A 13,689-nucleotide genomic window follows, 5' to 3' on the forward strand; every position below is an offset into this window, starting at 1 on the left:
TTGTACACCGCCCAGAGAGCTATTCGCTATGGGCGGTTTAAAAATGAAACAAATAAAAAAAATAAAAAATAAAATAAGGAACAGATTTGAGGCTTTAAACTTAGTTGATAGAGAACCAGAAGAACTGTTTGCCGCCCTGGGCTCCTGATGGGAGGAAAGGCGGGATATAAATCAAATAATAAATAAATAAACTATGGAGTGAAGTCAGAGACCTTATCAGGGAATAATGCAAAAAGACAATACCTCTTGTTAAAAAGAGAGAAAGACCTCAATGGATGACTGAAGAAACTCTTAAAATGGTTAAAGAGAGAAGGAAAGCAAAAGCAAAAGGAGATAGAAACACAGTCAGAACCCTAAATGCAACAATACAGCGACTAGTACTTAGGGACAAAGAGAACTATTAAATAGTTATGGTATAGAAATAGAAGAGGACAACAAAATGGGAAGAACAAGAGCCCTATTCCAAAAGATTAGAGAAATGAAAGGGAAATTTAAACCACGAGTAGGGATGTTGAATAACCAACAGAGGAACACACTGACTGACCAAGATGAAATAAAAGGAAGCTGGAAGCAATACACTGAAGAACTCTATAAAAGAGATGCCAGGATGACAGATTCATTCACGGAGGAACCATATGATGAAGAACCAGAAATTTTAGAATGCGAGGTGAAAGCTGCTCTTTTTAAAGCCTTTGACTATGTAGATCATGAAAACCTAAGAATTCCTTAAAAGAAATGGGGGTGCCACAGCATCTGATTGTCCTGATGCACAACCTAAACTCTGGAGAAGAGGCTACTGTAAGGACAGAATATGGAGAAACCGATCGGTTCCCCATCAGAAAGAGTGTGAGACAGGGGTGTATTTTATCACCCTATTTGTTTAATCTGTACGCAGAACATATCATACGGAAAGCGGGATTGGACCAAGATGAAGGAGGTGTGAAAATTGGAGGGAGAAACATCAATAATTTAAGGTATGCAGAAGATACCATACTACTAGCAGAAACCAGTAATGATTTGAAACGAATGCTGATGGAAGTTAAAGAGGAAAGCACAAAAGCAGGACTACAGCTGAACGTCAAAAAGACTAAAGTAATGACAACAGAAGATTTGTGTAACTTTACAGTTGACAATGAGGACATTGAACTTGTCAAGGATTATCAATACCTTGGCACAGTCATTAACCAAAATGGAGACAATAGTCAATAAATCAGAAGAAGGCTAGGACTGGGGAGGGCAGCTGTGAGAGAACTAGAAAAGGTCCTCAAATGCAAAGATGTATCGCTGAACACTAAAGTCAGGATCATTCAGACCATGGTATTCCCGATCTCTATGTATGGATGTGAAAGTTGGACAGTGAAAAAAGCGGATTAGAGAAGTCAACTCATTTGAAATGTGGTGCTGGAGGAGAGCTTTGCGGATACCATGGACTGTGAAAAAGACAAATAATTGGGTGTTAGAACAAATTAAACCAGAACTGTCACTAGAAGCTAAAATGATGAAACTGAGGTTATACTTCTGACACATAATGAGAAGACATTTCACTTGAAAAGACAATTATGTTGGGAAAAACAGCAGGGAGTAGAAAAAGAGGAAGGCCAAACAAGAGATGGATTGATTCCATCAAGGAAGCCACAGACCTGACCTGACAAGATCTGAACAGGGTGGTTCACGACAGATGTTCTTGGAGGTCGCTGATTCAGAGGGTCACCATAAGTCGTAATCGACTTGAAGGCACATAACAACAACAAAGTGTTTTTAGTGCTTTTGTTTGCTGCCCTGGGCTGCTACTGGGAGGAAGGGTAGGATATAAATAAATAAATAAATAAATAAAATACATCTAGTTTACGCCCCTGGCCCCATCTGAAAAGTCTATATATTGCAATTAATTGTTGTTTCCACATATAGTATCAGCTGGGTGACTAAAGCAAAAGGAGTTGCTTCTCTGTAGATGTCAAATAGGTGAATCAAATTCAAAATCAATTTTGCAGTTAGGGGGCAGGGTGGGAAAACGGCAATTGTCAACACTCTTTGCCAATGAGCCAAGACTGACTCTTTTATGTCTCAGAGGACCACTCTGCATAAATAAAGGAAGCAAAGAGTCTTCTGCAGAGGAGAGTTGTGACTGGCTGATCTCTCAAATGCTTCTGACCTGCTGGAAGACCCCTTTAAAAAAAAGGAGAAAGAGAGGTTCTCTGCTTTTTAAATGCAAGGTGAAATCAGATTGGGCTGCAGTCTAACAAATACCCTGTTTGGCGTATTTCTCCTAAAGATACAGGATCAGTCTCAGGGATTGAACCTGGCAACCCTAATTGTGGTTGTGCGTCCACAGGAGTGCTCATGCACAGCCCAGCCGGAGAAGTGGCCTCCCCTTAACCCTGGTATTTGAAAACATGGTACATGTTGTGCAGATTGACATGCTTCCCTGCCACCCACCCCCAAAACCAGTTAATGCCGGAAACGATGCTGCCTGCCCCCCGTTGCCTAATCTCCAAAGTTTGTAAGTGTACATGGGCAGTGGCACTTTCCTCAGCAGAAGGGTTCCACAGTTTCAAAGCCTGCGTTCTTGCACTTGCAAAACAGTGACTCTCACTTGTACACAACGATGCAGGAGAGGGGCCTCTGGTGCTTTTCATTTGTTGTTATAATTATTATTATTTCGATTTATAGACCGCCCTTAGCAAAAATAGCTCTCAGGGCGGTGAACAAACAAAGTAAAATACAATATATCATAATAAAAGACCACAAAAACATATACAAGCAAACAACAAAAAACACGACAAAAACGGAATACAGCACAAAGTAAAGAAAATACAGATTAAAAGATTAGAAAGGTTAAGAAGATTAAAAGATTAAAATGCCTGGGAGCACAGAGTTCACAGTGAGGCACAGGAGAGGAGGAGAAGGTCGCTTTAGGCTGCCGTTTAAGGTCTTTAGTAGTAGTTTTTAAAAAACAAGTGTTTATTTTCACCTACAAAGAACCATGTTTGCTCACCACCTTGAGTTACTAGGAGGAAAGATAGGATGTATAAATCTGATAATGTTGATAATACTCTGACTGGCAGCAGCCCTGCAGGGTCTCAGGCAGAGAAGGCTCTTTCCCTTCCCCAAGGAAGTTAGGGAAGACAGAGGTGGGGGATTGGTACAATTAATACCCCTCCTTTTCTCTCTCCCTGTCACCACGGCCTTTGCAAAGGTGGAATAGCAAGGCTTGCTGGAACCAGACATTCATCAGTGATGCTTCCCTCCCACTTTTCAGGACAGGATCCTAAATTTTTATCCCCCCCCCTTTTGCCACTATATAATCCAAGCTGCAACATGTCACAAGTCGAGAGCAGGACCAAACAAAATGTATCATGCCGAAGTTGCTTGTAGTGCAAATGAACTCCAGATCACTCAGGCAAGTGAGCCCAGTCACATAGCCTTGGGGCCAGTAGCCAATCTGATTTTGCTTAGCCCTCCCCTCAACCCCCCCCAATGAGCCACAACTCCCCTCACCCAAATACGCACACACACACACACCTCGTGTGGGGAAAGGAAATGGGAGCTCCTCATACCTTCTATGGGTTTCGGTACAAAATGTGACGATGGCTTGGTCTTTTTCACCCGGTTTCCCTTCATAATCTGCCCTTCTTTATTGAGTCCCAAGAACCAGGCTCTTCCAGATTCCTGCTGTCGGTACAGTGTAGAGGAATATATAACGTAGTAGTTTTCAAAAACAGACTCCTTAAATTTGCACTCTGGCGTGAAGATATCCTGCAGCGAGTGAAAGAAGAGAAAGAAGAAAGTCGGTGAAAAGCTAGCATCCGTGTACCTCTTAGCATAATCCCTTTAATGAACAGAAAATAAAATTAAAGGAGGCCGCCCCAGCCTAGAGTGGTTGAACAGCTCTCAAGGACCAGCTGCCTTAGAGGGCAGGGTTTAGCTGCACAGTATGTAACATCAGCCCTGCGGTGTGAGACCAAAGGTCCATCTAGTCCAGCACACTGTTTTCAAACATGGCAAGCCTTGGATGGATCCAGGAAAGCCATAAACAGACTATGAAGGCAGCAATCTTCCCCTGCTGTGCCCCTCTCTTCCCTCTTCCAATCAGGGCTTCAGAGGTAGGCTGCCTCTGGACAAAGAGGATCCATTCAACAATCATGACTAAGAGCCCCTAACAGACCTACTTGTTCTCCATGAATTTGTCTAATCCTTTCAAACTATCAAAGGCAGTGGCCACTCTGGGCCCTTCTGAGAATGAAGATGTTTCAAAAGGGCTCACAAAATGTGGGCTTAGCTACTAGCCAGACTCTCTGGATGTGTTTGCCTCCAAACCTCTTAACCCCCCCCAAGTTTCCTCACATGCACAGAGAAGACAGGTGTTTATCCCACGTGCTAGCACATGAAGAAGGCAGGCAGTATCAGGACAGACTCTCACTGTCCCATGTTTTCACCAAGTATCAGTCCAAGGGGGACAGGATCTATGCTGCCCAATGTCCTCCTTGCCAGAGGCCCTGGGCATTTGCCCCTGAAGAGCTGCCAAGTAGATCTGTGGACACACCAAAGGACCCTTCCGTGGTGCTCAAAAAGGTCACTGCACAGGCAAAACAATGCTCTCCTCTGCGCAGAACTGGGAGGGCTGTCAGCCTTTTGGCGACTTTTTAGCTGATTGATCGCCTGCCACTTAACCAATCAATTGATGTAAATGATTGAACTGAAATGAATTTGCATTTCCCCAAGCCTCAATACAGGGGACTTCTTACAGAAACTCAAGTGTGGGATAACCAGCAATTTAACCAAACAAAAGCTGGCCTTCGTCATTAGGAGGGAAGGGTCTCTTTTAACGTTTCCTCCCCCCTTCCCCCACATCCCAATTTCATATTCTTGGAGCACTAAGAAAGGTAAAGAAGCCTGCCCTTAACTTGCAGGCCCACTCATTAAAATGGAGTACGGCCAACTAAGCAATTTAATCTTTACTGGCAATTAACCTACCAATTAAAAATTAGAGGCCTGCAATTACCAGTAAAGTTTTTTTAAAAAATAAATAAATCAAAGGACGTTTTATGTCCCATGATTGCGTTTTCTGAGTCTCTCACACACCCCCGCCCAATAAAAATCAGTTGTAAGTGGCTTTAGGGTAAGCCAAATACTGGGCGGGAGCAGGCTGCGTCGCCCTTTCCTTGCTAACCGTTTGTCTGCTCAAAATCACCCCCAGTTACTTTTCTGAGGAGGAAAAAAGCACACTGTGTATTTCTGTAAGCTGTGCAGAAAATCACCTGGGGTGATTTGAAGTGGACAAACAGCTGGGAAGGAGGGAGAGAAACATCCCCACACCCCACAGGGCCACTCCTCCACTCAACCCAGAGCCAGCCATAGCTGCTTTGCTGTGGAAAAGTCAGAGGAGGGGGGACTAATAATGGACCGACATAGAGCATATCGTTTGGTCCTGAGAGGATAAAGAACTGGAACTCTGAAAGTTGCTGGAAATCACAGCAGAAGGGGAGAGTGCTCCCCTTGCACCCAGGTCCTGCTTGTGGGCTTCCTGTAGGAGGTACCTGGTTGGCCACTCTGAGGAGGCCGCACTGGATGGGCCACTGGTCTGATCCTGCAGGCTCAGGCAACTTTTCAGGATTTGAAAGAAATGCTGTGGGTAGGGTTGCCATATTCCAGTTCCACAAATCCGGGCAGGTTAATTTGCATATTATGTAAAGTATTTGCATAGTATGCAATTATTTGCATATTATTTGCATATTATGCAAATATTTGCATATTAATATTTGGATTGTCCAGTTGTTTTGTTTTTGTGCCTAGGAATTACCACCAAAAACTGGGGAAAGATGTGAGAAATCTTTTTTTTAAAAGCAACATTTTTAGCCTTAAATGCCTAGACTCTAGTTTCCAACACTATGGAGTATTTATTGATTGATTAAGAGAATTTATATCCTGCCCTTCTACTGTTAAAAACAGAGCTCAGCACAGCTTACATATATAATAAAAACAATAAAAATACACAATCAATATAAAAACATAATAAAAACACAAAATAGCAACAAACATAAAGTAAGTCAGGGCAGCAGTACGGTTAACCATATACGATATATTTCAAAGATGTGGTGGGTGGAGAAAAACAAGAAGCCAAAATGTTAGGAAAAGGAGTCTTTCCCACAACATGCTCAGTTGTAAATACTGTTGCAGCAAGTTTTACAAGTTCCTCCAGTATTCCACTGGTGCAGGCACTCAGACATTCTGTATGTTTCTTAGGTTTTATAAAAGCAGAGCTTTGCTTAACTCAAAATTTCTTCTCCCTTTGATCAACCACATCTACACAGGTTCCACCTCCATACTCAAAATGAAACTGGGCCTGGAAGTGTGCAACAACCCCACACATACCTTGCTAATTAGATTACCAATGCCAGGATGTCTGTCTTATCGACTACTCTCCTGCTCCCCCCCCCCACCGGGCATCATGAAAGACCCAGTCCTGGGCTCAGAAAGAATATAAATATCTGGTCCTCTTCAAAGTATTGATAAGCCTCTTGTTTTAATTGAAATAATAATGATAAATTCTTGTTCTTATCACTAATGGGAGTTAATTATCTTGCATATGCTGCTGTTGCTTCTATGGCTGTAATGGAGTGAGGTTAAAGATAAGTGAAATGCAAATAGGAAAAAAAAACACAGAAGGCAGTAACACTTTCCTAAATGTAATACCATACCAACCACAACAAGATTCCTATGAGTAAGGCAGAAAACTAAGCATCTCACAACCAGTCAGGATTCCTAACCAAAAACCAAAAATATGATAAATGAAGAAATATTTATATAAAAGCATGACTATCAAATATATTTATTATTTACACAAACTGTAAAGATATTTATAGTGCAATCCTAGGTTTATTTATTCAGAAGCAAGTCCCAGCGTATTCAGTGGGGCTTACTCAAACAGGGACAGAAATGCAACTTCAAGTGATAAGCAACTTCATTCACACAACCCAAAATTCCAAATCATGCCACTTTATGCTGTTTTGCAACTGTTTATACTTGTTTTTATGGTTATTGGATTTTAAAAGGCTTTATTTCTTGTTGTGAGCTGCCTTGGTTTCCAACCCTACCTCACAGGGGTGTTGGAAAGACTCCATACACGCACATGCACACACTGCAGATGTATAAATACATACAGTCCATATAATAGTTTATTGTCAAACCAGTTGGTCATTGCAGAAAAATCAGTATTAGTTTTTTAAAAATCAGTATTAGTTTCCTACAGAATAAAAACTGTAATACCTAAGTAAGCCTTGCCTATTTGCTTTAAAATAGGACTGGAGGGGGGGAGAGAACAGAAAGAGTTAGAACACAAACACAATTCTTTTTTACGTTCACTCCAAAGTCCCATTGATTTTTAGCACATTCATAACCATATCTACTCAAGTCCTATTGAATTCAATGGGATTTACTCTGGGCATATGGGATTAGCATTGCTTTTACAAAAGCAAGTATTGGGAAGGTTTTCAAAACACTGCCCAGGATCTGACTCCTGCACACAAGAGGAAAAAAAACTGAAATGTATATACTTACCCAATTTATGAGATTTTCAGATAAACGGGGTGTGTGTGTGAAACCACCATTTTGTTTTCTAGACAGTGCCTGAGGTCAATGAAACTGAAACACAATCCCTGATTGGCTGCAATGCCGAACGGGCGGGGTTAAAGCTACGAAGTGCTATACAGTACTGTTTAAAGAAAGATTTAACAGTCGGGGGGGGGGCGGCTGACGTTTTTATGTATATCTCGAGAACCAGACCACCTAGAAACTTTATTTTTTTTTTAAATTAAAGCTGAGAATCCGGGCCACGTAAGGGGCTAGCCGGGCGCCGGGTGGCATGCATAGAATCCGGGTAAAACCCGGCTAACCGGGCAATATGGCAACCCTAGCTGTGGGTGCTTTTCATGCTATTTTTTAAAAAAGAATTGTTAGAAGCTATTAAATATGCAAATCTGCTGAGTTTTCTCCTGCAGGATGAGACCAACTTTTCCCCTCCATCTTTTTATATACATGTGCAAAGAAGCGATTCCAGATCTGATCCAGGCCTCAGCTTAGCCTCTCCTGGTTATTCCAGGCGTCTAGTAGCAAATTCAGAAGTGCAGGGTCCCTTCACTGTCCTTTTTACAAAAAGCATTTTCTAAATGGCCAGACACATTTTGAGCTTTCCATCTCACTTTTCTAGTCCCCACCCCCAAAGCATCAGGATACAAAAAATTACACAGGATGATGGAATAATCGCTTCCATTGTCATTTTGCAAAATGCACACAATACTGCGTACACAAGAAATGTTTCATTTATTTCTAATGCTTTGTATTGTAAATGTGAGTGCATTATATCAAATGGCAATGTGACTCCATCTTAATGTGTATGTGTATTTTTGTATAACAGCACCCTTGGGCAGCAGTGGGATCGGGAATGTAGATCTTGAAATGAGCAGGGCCATTTTTCTAAAAATAAAACTAGCATATTTGGGTATTTTCATTTCCTGCTGTCAATTGGGGTAGCATTTGTGTTTCCAGACTATTAAATAGTAATATATGTGGAGAAGTATCAACCAGTCAAACATTCTGAATTCATTAATGATGTGGTTTTTAATTAGTGAATTGATTGATGAAGTTTGGATACATCTGCATATCTTCCAAATTTTTAGGCCTCAGGCTGCTATTGTCCCTACACAGGGGTTCACCTCAGTTTGTGTTCCTCGCACTCTCATGTCTAGGTTTGTTTGTGGGTTTTTTGTGTACTCTGGATATGCGTGGCTGTGTTTTCTCCACAAACACCCTTTCTTCTAGTTGCGAGGAGGTCACAGGAATAACAGCCAGGAGTGGGGGGGGGGGAGAGAAAGCATGTCACTGGACAGGAAAGAGAGCCCCCCCCCACCCCCTGCACAAACCTTTATAAAACAACAACAGAGACTTGCTGAAAATGTTCTCATCGATTAACTTTTAATGATTAACACAGGCATTTTAGCATGTGTTTTTAAATTGCTTTTTAAAAAAAATGTCTTTTTAAATTTGTATATTTGTTTTTAATGTTTTTAATTGTTGTAAACCGCCCAGAGAACTTCTGCTATGGGGCGGAATATAAATGCGATAAATAAATAAATAATTGCCCAAATTTACTCAGTAAAGTTGCCACCCTGTCAACTCCATTAAAAGTCTAAAAAAAGGTAAAGGTGTCCCCGCACTTGTAGTGCGAGTCATTTCCGACTCTTAGGGTGACGTCTTGCGAAGTTTACTAGGCAGACCGTATATATGGGGTGGGATTGCCAGTTCCTTCCCCGGCCTTTCTTTACCCCCCAGCATATGCCGGGTACTCATTTTACCGACCACGGATGGATGGAAGGCTGAGTGGACCTCGACCCCTTTTACCGGAGATTTGTCTTCCTCCTTCCGTTGGAATCGAACTCCAGCCGTGAGCAGAGCTTTGGCCGCTTACCACTGCGCCACGGAGGATCTATTAAAAGTCTAATTGAGTCCAATTCACACTTAAAAGTGCCGTTATCTATGCAAAGTAGGGGAGAAATTCAATTCAAGTTGCAATTATAGGCAAGCCTAAACCATACCTGAACCAAAATACAACCATCCTTTAACATTCACACGTCTCCAAATTTTGCAGTGCACTTCTCCGGCCACGAAACGTGTGAAAATTCACACACTACAGAAAAGTTTGCATAAACGAGCATATATTAGTGAAACTGGCATGGAAATGCATTAAATAAGGGGAAACCGCTTTGCAAAACTGTGCATATTGGGTAAAACTGCATACAACGATGTTTATATTAGGAGGAATTTGCACACAGAACGCTGAATGTTATGAAGTTTTTTTTAAAAAAATAGCGTGGCAATGTGGAGAACTGAACCTAAGAGTGGGAAAAGGAGAAAAGGAGCAGAACCAAAATGGACAAATTTACCCATCCCTCACGACCGAACATATTTTGCAAGACACCCACCGGCCCACCCAATGTGTGGAGCAGTTGTCCGTAGGGTGGAGCAGCTGCAACAGTTGCCCTGCATCTCAGAGCCCATCCTAGAGGGGCCGGAGAAAACTCCAGTCCCAGGATGTCGAAGCCTCCCTGCCCCTCGCCACCACCCCAACATACTCTTATCAACTCAGAAGACACAGTGAAAATCTATAGCTGATCTTCTGGGAGGTAAAATAGTAACATTTAAGGCACGAGGTAGGACGCGCTTGAGATCCGGGTGCCTAATCATTAGGGCAGCCTTTGCCACCGTGATGCCCTCAAGATGTTTTGGACAACAACTCCCATTTGCTCCAGCCACCAAGTGAGGCTTGGGAAAGGCTGCATTAGGGACTGTTGCATGATCAACTTGGAAGTCATCTCTGCCTTTTGACAGCAGAGGCCAATCAGAGCTTCTAAAAGGAACACATTTTATGAATGAAAGAATGAATGAATCATTTATTACAGTCACAGACCAAAAGATTAAAATCAGTATAAAAAGCTACAAACATTAAAATACATATAAAACACAACAGCTGAAAATTACTACAAACTGGATAAATACAAATTAAGTAGTTCCTTAGTCAGAAGGCTAGCAGCATTTTTTCCTTATTTGCAATGTGATAAAAAAAAAAATCCTTCGCAACACTTTTGGCATTTTAAAGTGTCCTATCTCTGATTTTGGGATGGGGGTGGGCTGTCGAGGGGTGGAACAGTCTACACAGTCCACCCAAATTCTATTTACTGTATTTACTTACTTGAATCCACTCTTGTGCCAAGGAACTCAGAGCAGTGTTTTCTCCCCTTTGCTCTCACAACAACCCTGTGAGGTAGGCTAGATGGAGAAAAAGTGACTAGTCCAAAGTCGCACATAAATCTTTGTGGCTGAGCAGGAATTTGAATATGGATTTCCCTGGGTCTCTGTCAAGACACTCCAAGCAGCCACTGCACCACCCTGGCTCTCTGCTACAAGGCAGTCCTCTATTTGGCGAGCTGCTCAATCACGTGATTACCACTGGGACACACAAACTCCCCTTGCTGATTTTATATCCCTTGATTTAAAGGGATGCCGTTTGCACTTATATTTAATTGGCAGAGATGGTTTGGAAATTGGCACTACTTAAAATTCCTTTTACCAGAACCCAGAGAAGTCCCAACAACTCCCTTTCTCTGCCTCTCTCATTTAAGACCACAAGATTTTTTGTTTACATCCCCAGGGGAAATCTGGCTATTGGCTCCGTGGGGAATGTGCCATTTATATTTGCACCCTGGCAGGTGAGCAGTTTTGAAGCTTGCAGATCCCAATTATTGCACAGATGTCTGGAGGAAGAGTAAACGAGCCCGTTGGAGAGATCTCCCAGAATGAAGCTCATTCCCATGGAGGTGCAGCTGAGGGTCTCTCGGGTGCCACAGGCTGCTTTGCAGGAATCGGCTCTGATCTTTAGGGTTGGGAAGCAATCAGGCACCCCCTGGGGCTAGCCTTTGAGGCTGGGTACAGGTCTGCTTCAACGGCGGTCACATTTACTTTATGGCTGTGCCGAAAAACATGGTCAGTCTCACCATGAATTTCTATTCCCAGAAATTCCTCAGCAGCATTCCTCAGTCTGGGACGGTACCCCCCCCCGGCTCTGAAAGGCAGGGGCCAACTTCTAACCACTTGAGCCAGGGGCAGGGGCCACCCCATCCTCCAGACAGGCTGGAAGAGCTAGGATGATCCCTCAACCTCTGGCCAGATGTTCCACCGTCAACGACAGAAGCCGTGACTCTGCCCAGCTGAAAAGAAGACATGCTTCCTTCATCAGTGCTTTGGATCTTGTGCCACTCTGACGGTTGACATACTGTTTGGTAGAAACATTGTCAGTCCTCACCAACACAAGAGAGCCTGCGATGTGCAGTTTGAACACCAGCAGGGCCAACCTGACTGACCAGAGTTCCAGCCAGTTGATGCTCCTTTGTGCTTGTCGGGTAGACCAAACTCCTCGGGTAACATGGGCATCCAAATGAGCTCCCCAACTGTACATGCTGGCACCATTGTGATGGCTTTCCAGACCGGAATCTCCATGCTCACCCTCACCAGAAGTCTGTGAGGGACTAGCCACCACTGCAACTCCTTGTGAAAGTCCATTTCGACAAGAATTTCCAAACTGTGGGCTCATCCAGATGACTGTAAAATGTGTGACATGATCGCTTTGTGTTTTTATTATTTTTCGGTTGTCCATATGATGCCGCACGCTTTTGTGCATTTTTGCGCTGTTAAATCCGCTCCTGCAATACCGCAAATCATGTGATTTGCTTTTTTAAACTGGGAATCATCTGCTGTACCTTCAGGCACTCGGATGCAATACCATTGACTTTACAGCTGTGGGCATTTCATGGGCGGTTCCCCATATCCCTTCCCTCATTCTCAGCCAATCACGTATTTCCACTGTTGCGCATGTGCGCAAATGTCCAGGGAAAGCCTGGGAAAAAGGAACCTATCAGAGCAATGGTGTGGTGTTGGGGGGGCCCCCTGCAACTTCTATTGCGCAGATGCAAAAAAGCACATTTGCACAGAAGCAGCAACAGCGGTTAATTTTTAGCCAGCCTGGAAACTGGGCAGCTGCTCAGGGTGAGATCTAGAATTGTGGTTGTTTGTAAACTTTTTCAAGGGAGAAAATATTTATCTTTGCCTAACCTCCACCTCCCCCCCTCATCCCCCCCCCGCATCAAATGCCCTTCTTGAATGTACTGGTCTTTGCTTCCAGGCATCCAGAGTGGAGGGAGAGGGGGAGAGAAGAGAAATAGAGTCTTTCCTCTTGGATTACAGACACTCAGGCACCCTTAGTCAATTTCACTTTCCTGCCTGCAAGTCTTGTCAAGTTCTCTGCAGCCCAGCTGAACTGAAAAGCATACAGTGGCTTTTACGAAATATCGCAAATGCAAGCAAAAAACCCACAGGAATTATTGGCATATAAGTGGTTTGCTAGAGCGTCTCAGCCACCCGCAACCATAGAGACTGGTGGTCTACCTTCCTAGACATGACACATTGTTACTTGCTGTTCTGGAGAAATAAGTGGAATTGCAATGTGTATCTCCAGAAACGTCAAAGGTAGAAAAGCATACAGTCAGTTTTGCGAAATATTGCAAATACAAACAAAAAAAATACAGGAATTATAGGCATATAAGTGGTTTGCATGTTTCTTTTATCAGAGGGAACACCGCAAAGCCTGTGCTGGTCGCTTCAGCGCAGATTGACACAGCAGCACGCGGGGCTGTTTGCCCACATTCCCTGCCCAAGCCAAGAGTGGCCACCCGTGGGGGGGCGCTGTTTGCTTCCCTCAGGGACAGCATTCCTGCCGCCGAGCCACATAACAGTCCGGGGCTGAACCCTGCAGTGAATGAGCCCAAGGGTTACGGAGGGATTCGCCCGGCAATTACAAGCGCTGATCCCTTGCACTGCCCACAATCCCCCTGGATGGTCAGGGGCACCTGGAGACGCACACCCCGGTCGGTGCTGCTCCAGAGTGGTGAGCGACAAGGAACTCCATTACAGCCACTACTACCAAACCATCAGGAAATTCAAACTTTCAAGCTCATATGTTCAAGCGCATGCACGTTGTTGTGCTTTGCTGCAAAGGGGGAGAGGAACATACATCATATTTTTGCGGACCAATTGGCTGATAGGGGGAGTGTTAAGGGCGGAGCTGGGAAAAAGCGAGAAGAA

At 43.5% G+C, this 13,689-nt stretch overlaps 1 protein-coding gene across 7 annotated transcripts in view; it reads right to left on the reverse strand.

Annotated features, from left to right (window-relative positions):
* Window positions 1-13,689, reverse strand: part of FGF12 (fibroblast growth factor 12) — a 291,558-nt gene that overhangs the window by 12,947 nt on the left and 264,922 nt on the right. For all 7 annotated transcript variants that reach the window (XM_061634545.1, XM_061634543.1, XM_061634546.1 and 4 more), the window contains exon 4: window positions 3,558-3,756. In XM_061634545.1, coding sequence (XP_061490529.1) covers window positions 3,558-3,756 — 199 coding nt within the window. The remainder of the gene's footprint in view (window positions 1-3,557; window positions 3,757-13,689) is intronic.

The sequence above is a fragment of the Rhineura floridana genome, chromosome 7 (assembly GCF_030035675.1).
Source record: "Rhineura floridana isolate rRhiFlo1 chromosome 7, rRhiFlo1.hap2, whole genome shotgun sequence".
Classification (NCBI taxonomy): domain Eukaryota; kingdom Metazoa; phylum Chordata; class Lepidosauria; order Squamata; family Rhineuridae; genus Rhineura; species Rhineura floridana.